The sequence below is a fragment of the Corvus cornix genome, chromosome Z (genome assembly GCF_000738735.6).
Source record: "Corvus cornix cornix isolate S_Up_H32 chromosome Z, ASM73873v5, whole genome shotgun sequence".
In the NCBI taxonomy this organism is placed as follows: Eukaryota; Metazoa; Chordata; class Aves; order Passeriformes; family Corvidae; genus Corvus; species Corvus cornix.
Genome location: NC_046357.1, coordinates 58030645 through 58044909, shown reverse-complemented (window position 1 = coordinate 58044909; position 14265 = coordinate 58030645). Strand labels below are relative to the sequence as shown.

The following is a 14265-nucleotide window of genomic DNA, read 5'->3' as shown; positions in this document are numbered from 1 at the left end:
GCACGGTAACAGTGCGTCCGACGCACCATACTCGCTTCCTAGAGTCTCTTAAGATGCAAGCATTGGGGGAGGGTGACTGGAGGTTATTAGAAATCCTTGGAATGCCAAATAGATCTGAGGATTCTGGGGGTAACCGGGGAGCTGTTACACTCCATCCGCAGGCTGTGCCAGAAGTTCAGGATGGTACTGGTTCCCCGAAAGGGATCCATGCTTTCCCAGTGTATAAGGCTCTCCCAGATTCAGGAGAGCATGACAAGCATGAGGTAATTGCTTGGAAAGTTGCCCAGGACCTCCAATCCAAGGTGGCACAATATGGGCTAGGTTCTGCTGAGGTTATGCAAATAATAAGGGTGATAAATACAGATTTGCTTTCTCCATTTGATATTAGACACTTAGGTCAAATTCTATTTCAACCTGTACAATTTACAGTTTTTGAGAAAGCCTGGAGAAAGCTGGCCGACAAGACTGCATTAGCAAATTTGCAGCTCCCTGCTGCTGATCCTAGACAGACAGCAGGAGTGGATGCTTTGATGGGGACTGGTCCCTTCTCTGATCCCAGTCTACAGGGTAACTTGTCCTCTAGCATCCTGCAGCAAGCTCAACAGGTCGGCATGGCTGCCCTGTTGAAAACCATAGAGTTGTCAGCACCCAGAAAGCGATATACTGAAATAGTTCAAGGGAAATCAGAGTCATTCCTCTCTTTTGTAGAGAAAGTCGCTGCTTCTCTCGAGAAGCAGGTTGAGGATGACGGGTTAAGACAGTTGTTGTTAAGGCAGTTAGTGAGAGATAACGCAAACGAGGAGTGCAGAAAAATCATAGATGCCTTACCAGGGGATCCTGAGGTAACAGACGTGGTCAAAGCCTGCGCTAAGGTGGGATCTGGGAACCAGAGAAGGTCTGCTTTGGCTGCGTTCCTGCAGCCTGTTCACGCATCTTCTGGTCGTGAACCAAAGCAACCAAAACAGGTGAAAAAACGGAAGCAGCCTAAGCCGAGCCAAAAAGAGAACACACTGATCCCCCAGTGCAAGAGGTGTGGCAGGCCAGGGCATTGCACGAGCTACTGTAGATCCCGGACTCATGCCAATGGTCAGCCTTTGTCGGGAAACTTCTGCCAGGGTGCAAGGAGGGGGAATTGCTCTCCGATGCAGTCGCTCCCCCAGAGAGTGGCACAGGTACAGGCACAGGCCTACCCAGCCACCCTAGAAACAGCACCCAGGGGTCAGACGGTTTTGACGTCCACACCGCAGCCGCAGTCGTCTTAGACTCTAGCGATGTTTATAAGGTTCCCTTGGACGCATATGGACCCTTAGCCCAGGGATCCAGTGTGATGCTGATGGGAAAACCTGACGTTGCCCATCAAGGAATCTTAGTGGACTCAGGAGTTATTGACACTGACTTTAAAGGTCAGATTTGCGCTATGGTCTCCATGCAAAAACCCCCTGTAACTATTCCTGAAAAGACCTGCCTTGCTAAATTAGTGCCTTTTAAGTCTTGTGTCCCCAGGATAGAACAACAAGCTCACGAAGATAACAGCAGTGGATCTACGGGACTTCTGCAGGCCTTCTGGACTGCAGACATCTCTGACCAAAGGCCACAGATGACGTGTACCCTGATCCTGCCAAACGACCATCCGCCCCGGACTCGGCTTCGAGGTTTGATTGATACGGGTGCTGATGTAACTGTCATCTCCTTCTCTGAGTGGCCTCCCTCATGGCCTTTAGCCCCGGTGGGATCGACCATCGCAGGATTAGGAGGATCCACACAGAGCTATTTAAGCGAACAGCCTGTGATGGTGAGGGACCCAGAGGGGCACACAGCTACAATTAGGCCTTATGTTACTACCACTTCCCTTAACCTTTGGGGGCGGGATGTGTTGGCAGCTTGGGGCGTACGGATTGGGACAAATTTTTAGCAGGGGTCACTGTGTGTAAGGGCGCACAGCATCCTACACTGCCTTTGCAGTGGTTGACTAACACACCAGTCTTTGAGCCGCAGTGGCCCCTACCAAAAGAGAAGTTAGACGCCCTTCATCAGCTGGTTCAGGAACAGTTACAACAGGGGCACCTTGAACCTTCTACTAGTCCCTGGAACACTCCTGTTTTCGTAATTAAGAAGAAATCAGGGAAATGGAGGTTATTGCAGGACCTCCGGAAAGTTAATGCAGTAATGGAAGGTATGGGGGCATTGCAGCCTGGCATGCCCTCTCCCACCATGATTCCTACGGGGTGGGACATCCTGATCATTGATTTAAAGGATTGTTTTTTCACAATTCCTTTGCATCCTGATGACAAACCAAAATTTGCCTTTACTGTGCCTGCCATTAACAATGCTGAACCTGCTAAGAGATACCAATGGAAGGTCCTCCCTCAAGGGATGAGGAACAGCCCAATTATCTGTCAGTGGTATGTCGCCCAAGCTTTAGCCGGAGTTCGCAAGCAGTTTCCTGATGCACGCTGCTACCATTACATCGATGATATCCTGGTGGCAGCATCCACTCGGGACGAGCTGCTGAGAATACAGCCTCAGCTGCTCTGCATGCCTATGGATTAGAGGTAGCTCCGGAGAAAGTTCAACAGCATCCTCCTTGGAAATATTTAGGAGTGAAAATTTTGGACCAAACTATCCAACGCCAAGAGGTGCAATTCCCGGATTCAATTAAAACCTTGAATGATGCTCAAAAGCTGTTGGGTGTCATCAATTGGTTACGACCTTATTTAGGTCTAACTGCAAAGCAGCTTTCCTCTCTTTTTAATACATTAAAAGGGGACCCTGATCTGAATTCACCTCGGGAGTTGACTCCGGAAGCACGGCAAGCGCCGCAGGAGGTCCAACGGGCTGCTTCCGCTCGTCAGGTTTATCGAGTGGATGCCTCCATTGCTATCACTGTTTTCATTACTATTCCAGACCTCCATCCTACAGGTATCATTGGCCAGTGGAATGCACAATGGCCTGATCCTTTGCATATCCTAGAATGGGTCTTTTTGCCTCACCAGCCAAAAAGGACGGTGACCACAGTGTTTGAATTGGTCGCTTCTCTGATAATCAAATGCTGTCAACGGTGTTTGCAACTGATGGCTGCGGATCCTGCAGTAATTGTCATTCCGATCTCAAAGGAATACTTTGAGTGGAGCCTCATCCATAGTGCTCCTTTGCAAAGCGCGCTGCAAAACTTTTCAGGGCAGATCACTTACCATCTGCCCAGCCATAAATTACTGCAGCTGGCAAAATCGACCGTACTTTCCTTGCGGCCGAGAAATAGCCGAGTGCCGGTGCAAGGACCCACCGTCTTTACGGATGGTTCAGGGAAAACTGGGAAAGCCATTGTTACCTGGAAGGAGGGATCGGAATGGCAGGTGCTGAAGGAACACGAGTCAGGCTCTGCTCAGTTAGTTGAATTAAGGGCTGTTACCATGGCTTTTCAGCGATTCTCACAGGAACCTTTGAATTTGGTTACTGACTCTGCTTATGTAGCAGATATCACCCAACGCTTAGATTGTTCACTTCTGAAGGAGGTGAACAATGCGGCTCTGTTTTCACTGTTGCAAACCTTGTGGTCTGCGATTCAGGCTCGAGTGCATCCGTATTACATTCTGCACATTCGAAGCCACACCAATTTACCAGGGTTTCTAACAGAAGGCAATGCCAGGGCTGACATGCTGGCCAACCCTGCGTGGGTAGGGCCTCAGCCTGACAAAATTGCACAAGCCAAGGCATCGCACGGTTTCTTCCATCAAAGTGCACATACCCTGCAGAAGCAGTTTCATTTAACGCCAACCGAGGTGCGCGACATTGTCAGTGCTTGTGCTGACTGTCACGGACTCGCTGCGCCTTTGCCAGCAGGGGTAAACCCCAGAGGGCTAAAAGCCTTGCAGATTTGGCAAACGGATGTAACTCACATCCCAGAATTTGGTCGGCTAAAATATGTGCACGTGTCTATTGACACTTTCTCCTCGGCTATGTGGGCTACTGCTCACACTGGAGAGAAGGGCCGTGATGTCATTGCCCATTGGAAATTGGCTTTCTCAGTCCTGGGCGTGCCAGCTTCTGTGAAAACCGATAATGGTCCTGCCTACGCCTCGGAGAAGACGCGGCAGTTTTTACACCTATGGGGTGTAGACCATACCTTTGGTATCCCACATTCTCCTACTGGCCAAGCCATTGTCGAACGCGCTCATGGTACCTTGAAGCGTGTTTTGGACAAACAGAAAAGGGGAATGCATGGAGAAACCCCACAGAGCCGACTAGCAAAAGCTTTGTATACAATTAATCACCTTACAGTACCACAAAATTCAAATAATCCTGTTATTCTGAATCATTTTCTCTCATTGCAGTCTGCAGGCGACAGACAGCTGCCCCGGGCAAAAGTCTGGGTACGGAATTTACTCACTAACCAGTGGGAAGGCCCTCATGAGCTTATCGTTTGGGGTCGTGGGTATGCTTGCGTTTCCACAGATACTGGGGTACGGTGGCTACCTTCAAAATGCGTTCGCCCTGACCTATGGCAGCAGAGGCAGAACAGGCAACCTCCAAATGATGACCAGAACGCCAACCATCCAAATGGCAACCAGAATGTAGATCATCAGCCTAATGACTCTTCTGATGATGACCAGGATGTCAACCATCAGGCAGATGGTCCTTCTACAAGCAGAGACTGGGATGGTCCTTCCACAAGCAGAGACTGAATTTTGAATTTCTTGTTATGGAGTCAGATAGTTAAAGCCTTAAGGACATTTTTAGAATTAATAACTGATGTAGATTTCTATTTAGGATTAATAGTAGGGTTGTTATCTTATAAAACAAAAAGGGGGAATTGTAGGTACAAAAATGCTGTTAGTGAGGATCTTCTTGTTATTTTTCTAAGTCCGTGAGAGACTTTTCTCTCTCACAGAAGAGGTAGCAGGGAATGTAAACAACCAAGCCACCTGCAACCTTGGAAAGTCTTGTTTATGGTATAGTAGAAAATATTTTGATAATGGATGTTTTAGGATTTTGGCCAATCACCCCCAAGGGGTGGCTGGTCCTTTGTCCAATTAGACTATGAAGAAAAAAGTCTATAAAAGAGTTTGTAAAATAATTAAATAAATCAATCTTGCTGCACAATTCCTGCCTGCTGGATCTTCTCCTCCTCCTCCTCCCTATGGCTGTGGGACACGGTGATATACCGTAGGAACCAGGCCTGCAGTAATAGGGAAACATCTGGCAATGATGCCAGAATAAAGGTATGAAGTGGAATGGACTCCTAGATGTTATTTGAGAATTAACTTCTCCAGACATTTCACTACAAGTTATTTTCTTTAAATAGCAAGTTATGTATTCAAATCTACCAGTGGGGACTTGCATTCATTTACATTCTATCACTTAAGACCCACAGCTTTTTAAAAATTGATGCTGCAAAGCAGGAATCTGACTTCAAATAGTCATCTTAAAATGTAATCATTAAAAAATAGAAGATGCTGTACTTTCAGATAATATATATGTGTGTAAAATAATAAAAGCTTAAAAGTATTACCACAATTTTTTTCTTGATTTGTAATTTATTTACCTATAATCTTGTTGCAGTAGACTTGATCTTCATTGTTTTGGAAGAACATGTAGTTCCAAATACACTGTGTCCTGGCCTCCAAAGATCTCTGTTCTGTAATGGGTCTTATTATTGCTTAGAATATATTAAAAAGTTTATGATAGTTTATGGTAAAGCGAAAAAAGGAAATAACTGAATACATGATACAGAGTATTTTCTCTTATTTAGATGATACTTTTTCCTGTTTCCTGGTGGAAGTTGGCTAGTGTTTTTTAAATTCCTCCAAGAAATGAGCCACAAACATGCTATCTTAGTGTTCAACAGCTGCCTATATACACACCTAAGTAGTGGATTCTTTTTGTTTGCATGACTAACGTACACTTACAATGCTGTGTTCTTTTACATTATCGAAGTATATTCATTGCCTTAATTATCTAATTAACACGTCACCCAGAAATGCCCTTTTTTCCTGAACTAGGAATTTTGGTGATGCTTCTGATTGTTATGGTGATGGAAACTCTTTTGAAAGAGCTTAATTCAGATCTCACGGGAAGTAAAGTTCTTGCAAATTGACTTCTTTGGACTGGTTATGATGAAAGGGTTATAGGCTTCCCAGGAGAAGAAATTATTTGTTGATTCTTGGGAAAGAAAAATCTACTGTGCGCCAAACTGATAAAATAATTTTTAAGTTGTCAAATGTAATACTTGTAATATTGGACAAATTATTGAAAATCTGTTACCCATCCCTTCAATGAACACAGAATAAGTTTTATGTCTCTGTCTTTGTGGCTGATGAGGCACATTGATGAGTGAAAGAGCTGGGTGATTGTAGGGATGAGAATTAGTAGAGTTGGTATTTCAGAGGGGTTTTACAAGCAGGTTCAGCTGGTGTCTAGAGTGTGACAGAGGGTACTTCTGGGGATGGGTGTTGCCTGAGACAGCCAGGGATGTCACACAGTTGGATTTGCTGTTTACAAACAAGGAAGAACAGATTAAGAAAATAATAATCAGTGGCAGTCTTGGCTATAATGACCATGAAGTTGTCAAGGCCAAGACCTTGAGACAATGATGGAAGGAAAGTAGCACAGTAGAGTCCTGGAATTAGAAGCAGAGTCTTCAGCTGTTCCGGGAACTTGTCGGTGGAATCCTGTGAGAAGCAGCCTTGAAGAGTAAGGAGCTCAGGAAAAACTATCATGTCTTTAAAGACAGCTTCCTCCAAGCCCAAGTATGGTCCACTGTGATATTCAGGAAAAAAAGTGGATGCATGAGGAGATCAGCTTGGCGAAACGGAATTCACCACTAGACTCCAGTGGAGGCTGCAGGTGGAAAACAGTATTCAAGAAGTGGAAACAGTGAAATCTGTAAAGGAGGAGTTGAGAAACATTGTCTGGAAGGGTGGTGGTAACCTACCTGCAGTTTAGAGTTGCAAATAATGACTGGTAAAACCAGAGTTTCTTGCACTGCTTTATCAGTGAAAAGCTGAACAAGGAAAATGGGGATCTGCTGCTGAAATGTAACAATTATAATTACAAAAGGTAATAGATACAGCAGAGGTACTAAATGTTGTCTTTCCCTCAGTCTTCTCCAAGACGTCCCCAAAAGTTTGTGCCTAGAGAGAGACTTCAGTGTAAAGTACTAAGAATGGATGTGTTAGAAGATACCTGAGGGAACTTGACTAGTACACGTCCATTGGGACAGCCTGAGATGAACTGCGTCCAGGGGTGCCGGGAGTGTTGGCTGCCTCTCAGCCTTTAATTTGGGAGTTGAATCAGCATCTTTTTGTACATGTTTTTTAGTAATAAACAAGGAATTTTACAATATTAAAGATGTGTTGTATGCAGATGTTATCAATGTTAGTCTCCTCTATCTGAAAGAATAAAAAGAGTCCTTATCAAAATGAGCTAGCCCAACATTGCCTTTAAAACGTGTATTAGATGCTAGAAATGTAACATCTAAATCACAGATTGCTTCTTTGGAAAAATGGTCACCTGTACAGAGGCTGAACTAAGTGTTATTAGCCTTTTTCTTTTCTTTTTCCCCCCCCCCCCCCCCCAGTCTTTAAACCATATCCATTGAAGAAAAGTGCCACTTCTCACTTTCAAAGACTGGTTGTTTTTCCTAACCTACTGTAACCTGAATTCGGGTATAAAATTCAACTTCTTCAAATTGAGAGAAAGGAAAAGCTGCTATGGCTAGTTTGTCCTTTCGAAGAACATTTCTTTAAAGTTTTGTCATATTAGCTGAAATCAGACTGAGACAGGTTAACAGGAGGATACCTGATAAGGTGGCAAAAAAGTTGACAGTAGTGTTTTATTGTTTGTCCTTTCTGTATGTACCTTCATGTAAATAATGTACAGTGTACAGAAAGTTGACTTAGGTCTTTGCTTTCTGCCTAAAATAGTTCTTGAGAAGTTTTTGTGCTTCTTTTGTGCTTCCCAGAGTTTTCTATATATCCTAAAAGTGAACAAGTGGAAAAGTTGCCAACCAGCCATCTGTCTCCCTATCTAAGAATCAATTAGGTATTTGAGTTATTTGATTGTTCTTTAGGTGAAGGTTACTTAAGCTATTGTTTATTATCAAGATGACCTTTTTCCCCAAACTCAAGTCACAAAAGGTTTTGTATTTAGATGAAAAAATGTCAGGCTGGCAGATTTTAAGTGGAAGTGAAGTAAAAGCTAGTGAAATTGCTTACAGGTGCGTTGTTTGTTTGTTTTTGTTAATTCCTAGTTAGCATGGTACTTCTTGAAGTTTCTAAAGTCTGAAGGTCAGAACTTCCAAAGAAACAGCCATCTCTCTCAAGAGGAGCCTACGATTTTAGTTCCACTGAAAAATGAGAGTTTTATTGAGATGGGACCTTGAAAAATTACTCTCACTTCTGTCATAATATGTAACAGGAAAAAGCGTGAAAACAAAGCTACTGTCTTTGAAAGTGACTTTCAACGGGTTTGAAGCTACAAATAAAACTGTAGTGTTAATTCATAGTGACTCCATAATGGGCATAACTGTGCTGCCTCATGCCTTGGTTTTTTATGCTTTTCATTTTGAAGTTCTTTTAAATTCACCTTCTCTTGCTGTCTGGCAGTGTTTAAGTCCGGGTTGGATAAGGCCTTGAACAAGCTGACCTAGTAGATCTCCCTGCCCATGGTGGGGAGGCTGGAACTAGATGACCTTTCAGATCCTTTCTAACCCAAACCATTCTATGATTCTGTTTTAGATTTCTGATTTCAGTATTAAGCTGAGCTTTTGTACATCAGTATGCAGTATTTCAGTAGGTAAGGTGTTTGTATAACAAGTTTTTTCTTTCCCTATTTTCATGTTTTTCAGTAATGCTTCCAAAAAACTCAAGCTTTCAAAATTGGTTCAAAAGATTGACCTGATTAATTTCTTACTTGAAAGCAAGAGCTGTAGTCACATATGTCACAAATGGAAGTACTGAAGGATACTTTTTTATAATTTTAAATTCTGCCATTAGATAACTTCTAAAGTTGTATTTATGACAAAATAATGTGTTACGTATTCTCTGTATTGTACCGTGCAATGGGTGACAGGAACTTACAGCACTGGTAACGTTAGATTTTTTCCATCCCTTCCATGGAAAACCTCTGCAACTCTATAGTGTGGTATTAAAAATAGTCATATAGAATTTATTCACAGAATATATGAACTATTACAGTTTTTGTTCACATATTCAATACCTTTAGCTGCAGAGGAGAAAAATACTGAGGAGAAACCCTACAATTATTTGTCTGCGAGTTACAAATACCTCATTACATTAAAAAAATTTCTTCATATGTTGATAGTGAACTGTCTCCTATCATTTTGATTTTTTCGTTATTCAAGGAAAAATAAGGTTTTTTACCTAGCCTTTGACATTGAATGGTGACTCCTTTGTTGGGTACACCAAGTATATAGCCTGATATTTGTCAAGAAACAAATTAATTTCCTACCTCATTCACCTGTGAATTTTGGTATTTCCTTACATCAATGTTACTGTTATTAACAGGACATCACAGTTCTTGTAAAATTTCATGGAATTTGATTGTAGTACACTTCTCATACATCTAAATACTTATAAGACATTTTTATGCAATTTTAAGGAATTTTATTTAGAATTTAATTATTCACTTTTCAGTTATAGATATATTTTGATAACCTCAGTATTTGAGATATTGCTGAAAGGGAAAAATATACATTTCTTTATGTCTCTAACGAAGTCGGTATGTAAATGGAAAACTAATACACTCTTGGCAGTAGATTAGGGATGATATTCTACTAGGAGGCTTTTATTTTAAATTATTAATGAATCATTGAATATTTGCCTTACTGAGAACGAGTGGTTGCATCTGTGAGTAGCATGATTCCAAAGCAGGTCTAAGGCTGTTGCCAGCGTCTGAAATTCTGTTCTAGATATTGCTGTAGTATTTGTATTTCCATTCTTGCCTCAAAACACTCTGGGGAGAACAGTCATACAAAGCTTCCTGAGGACTGATGTGCTCTTCTGAGGGAACTCTGGCAAGGTTTATGTAGAGATTGAAGTCTTGCTTAAGTAAGGTGCCTTACTGCTGTGTTTCCTGGATACACCTTCACAGTTTGCTGACTAACTTCTAGCTTAGGGCAAAAGGCAGAGCCTTGCTTGTTTACACTGTTTTCAGTGAGCACTTTCAGAAGTTTTCTTGTATGCTGTTTCTTTTCCTGAATAAACTATTCCTTGCATTGTATTAACAGATCAAAATAAGAGCAGGTTCAACAAGCAGTCTCAAAAATGAATCTGTATCTGTGGTTCTTAGTTCATATACACAATATTGTAAATTTTTCTGAGAGCTGAAAACAATGAATGCATAGCTGCTTTTTTTTAGGAGCTTCTACATAGAAAACAAGGTTTAATCAGTTCAGTAGTTAAATAGGGAACTACTGTTTTGCAAAGATTTAATTCAGGATCCTCCTTCCACATCCAGCAATTGAACTAAGGAAAACTTCTTAGAGTAAAGAAGTTGTGGCCACCTAAAATTGGAAACGCGCATTTTTTTCTGGTATTTCACATTTTTCATACATGCTCATATACCTATATGTATTTGCTTAGACCACAATAAGTGTATGCATGTATGTATGGACACATCTATATATCTATTTACATAGATAACTTGCATAGTAGATTTTAATTATTTCTTCTGCATTAGCTTTAATGAATTTCAAATACTTTCTTTGCAGAATTTGGAAGCTGATTTAGCAGAGACAAGACAACAAATAAAAAGTTTGCACAGTATATGCTGTAACTTGTCATCTCAGGTAGCTGTGAAAGAGGAAGAACTTTTCCAAAAGGATTGTGATGTGGTCAGAGCTAAGTAAGTATTTCATAATGACTTCAAGTCTGAATCCTCTGAAAAGGACTGTTGTTCCGCTTACAAAGCAGTATCATGCATTAGAGATGTGCAACAGTGTGTTTTAACATTCTGTTGCACAAGACCTAAGGCTTTTGGAAGTCTACCAGTTTATGTAGACTCGTTCTGATACATTTTGACTCTTGGTGTATCTTACCAGTTTTTGAGTAGTGATAGACTTAAAACATTACAGTTCTGTAATTAGCTTTGGGTCAGAGAACTACCAATCTCTACTGAAAGTAACAAAGTAACCATTATGATTAGTGACATAAACATTAATTAGAAATGCTAAATGCCCTAAACTTGAAAAGGCTTTAAGCCCAAGTTTAACTTTTTAATTAGAGTCATATCTGACAAGTCAGCAAAAGTCTACATAGGCCTGTGCTAAAGGTTTAAAGTGCAATGATTTAAGCTTTATCTTAGGTCTCACACACTATTTTTTCACACTGAATCTGTAAGATTAGTGCTGCATTATTTGTGTCTTTGAAAAGAAGTAAAGGACAGAATGAATTACATGAATTGAAAAGACTGCTGAATTCCCCAGAATGAAGGTAATGTCAGAAGATAATTGGTAACTTTAAGTGGATTGTCAGGAAATTGCCCGTTTTTTACTTCTTAATTTCAGAGGCATACACAGTGTTTAACTTCTATGATAGATAAATAATATTCCCTTCAATATTCCTTTAAATTGACGTTTTGCCTGAAGAGCTGCAGTTGGGAAGTAGAAGTAATTGGTATGGATACTTCTCTTAACTTTCCAAGCACAAATATTCTTTCTATCAGGAGTCACTATCTACGTGTTTTTTGGGGAAAAAACCAAAAACCAAGAAATATGATTTTTGATGCATCTGACCTAAATTGTCATCTTGTTGAAATCTTTACAAGAAAACTGATGTCTTGTTTTATTCATGTTTAAAAGGAATAATACCAGTTTGGTTTAAAAAAGTCAATAAACATGGGCAAGCTTATTGGGAAATTGTATTGAAAGAGGAAATCAGTAGCATTTGTGAAATTCAGTAATGGACTAATAGAATTTATCTCCTGAAATTATTCTCAGAAAAATACATATGTGTGAGGACAGAAAAGAAGGCATTTTAGTCAAGTAATCAAATTAACAAACTTACTGCTTGCTGGTTTCAGCTTAGGATATTGCAATCTGAGTTGGCCAAATCATTGAACTTCAAATTTCTCAAAATATGTTCTTTGTTATTCACTACAAAACAACCTCTTAGAATTTGGCACAAACATCTCATTAAAATACAGAATTAAAATAAGGGCATTTTAACATAAGGTCTGAACATGAAGTAATAAAGAGATGAGCAGCATACTTATTTTAAAGTAAGTCTTTTTCTATGTTTTTTTCCATATAACCAGTCCTCTAAATTTAAGGAAAACAGTAAATCAATCAGATGGGGTTTTTTGTATGCTTTAATGTTTTCCTACCTAGATACTTAGTGGTATTGCAAAGAATAATAGTATTTTTGATATCACTAGTATGTGAATTACACTTCACATGTCTTTATGTATATGTTTGATCAATATAATTATAATTCATTGTCTGCTAACTTCTTTCTGCTAATCTTTCTCAATGAACTTCAGCTACAAATTTCTTGTTGACATTTCTGTTATGAAGAAAGAAGGCTTACACTTATATTTTGTAAAACTCACAGTTCCAGTAGTTAGCAATGCATACTAAGAATTGCAAATAGTCTGTACTTTTACAGTACAGAATATTGAAATTTCTCCTAATCCTCCGGAGATGTCAGTATGTAGAGAAAACTAATTTTCTGTTGTTTCTCAATGAAAAAAAATAGTGAAAATTATGCAGGTCTTTGTAAACAAAAGACAAACTCTTATTTAAGTTAAAGTAACAACTCCTCAGTTAAGGGAAAAAATCTGAGGAGAAAATGAAGCCTTTCCATCTTCATATCTAGGCCAAGGTCTTACAACTGTGTTGACTTCACAACGAAAGCATTTAATTTTTCCTTTTTATGGTTACTGGGTTTTTTTAATCAGTTTAAAACTTAGTCTTATAAAAGTATCACATTGAATGCTTGGTTTTCATTTGATACTGGCAGAAAATTCTTTGACAAATAGTGTGGAAAATACCCCATTCTCCTTACTATCTTCAGTTTCCCATTATCAATTTCAAACTTTAGAGCTGAAAAGACAATCTAACTTGGAAACGTATCTGTTCTCACCAGTGCTCTGTCTCCCTGTTTTTTGCCTTCCTACTGTCCCCAACCTTCCATTCAGTGAAAACAGAGCAGGAACACAATTGAAATTGTTAGAAACAAGCTCTGGAAGAAGAAAGAAAGGCAACTGGCTTCCTTCATTTGGTGTCTTCTTTCATATGCACCATAAGCAGATTCAGAAAAATACACCTTCTGCTGACACCTTGGTGACACTGTCCAAAATTTTTCACTAGGTGCTAAATTCAATTGGAAAAGGAAGTCTCCAAGGGAATATGTGCATACTGGGCTAGTGCTCTGTTTCTTGTGCATTCACAACTTCCTGTGTTGTGCATATCTGTCAGTTTGCCAGCAAGAGGTTTTTTTAGTTTAACAGTAAATGTGTCTGTAGACATCAAGAGAATCGTTTTCTTCAGCAAATTAGCAGAGATCAGACTTTGAAGAAACACTGCAGTGTAACTCTGGTCCTACAGAATAAAAGATATTTCTGAAAATACTGCCATGTGTTAGTAAGAGTCTGCCACATAATTATGAGGTGTGGAAGATAAATTTTCTAGGACCAGAGAAAAAACAGGATTTACAGGATCCATCCTGCATAGTGAATGTCTTCAAGAAGCCACTACCTTTCTTCTTTGGCTTAATTTTTGCAAAGCACTCTTGACCTTACTAGATTTAATTTCAAACTTCTCAATTACTTGTAAAATGCATGTTCTTGTTTTATTTTTCGTGTTTGCATTCAGTACAAATTTTCTGGATCTCTTTAGAGTCCCTGGTAACCTTTCCATTTTCATGTTATCAAACTTGGTGATTTTTGCTTTAAAATTATGCTAAATACTAGGGTCTAGAACTTTGTGGTCTGACACAGAGCTCTGGTGAAGCTCTGAACATCAGACTGGAGAGGTTTGCTTGACATTTTGAGGCTTGAGCCTTGCTGTCATTGTTATTGAGGAAATATTAAACTGCTTGCAAAGGTAGTAAAATCTACTCTAAAATTAATTTGAATTTCTTGCCCCTGCATTTTTAGTGGAAATGTGAGCCATGTCTTCATGCTTTTGAATTGTATCTAGTCCAAAGGTACCCCTGATAATTTTCCAACTAATTTTTTTGTAATAATATTGCTAATCTTACTCCCCCACCCTGCCCACCACCCCTTCCAATGCAGTTGCTCTTAATT

The 14265-nt window shown here is 40.0% G+C and overlaps 1 protein-coding gene across 1 annotated transcript in view; it reads left to right on the top strand.

The window, feature by feature from the left end:
* Window positions 1-14265, top strand: part of CNTLN (centlein) — a 198954-nt gene that overhangs the window by 46430 nt on the left and 138259 nt on the right. Inside the window, 2 exon segments of the mRNA XM_039567578.1 lie at window positions 5189-5219; window positions 10730-10863. Of these exon segments, the coding sequence (XP_039423512.1) occupies window positions 5189-5219; window positions 10730-10863 (165 nt within the window).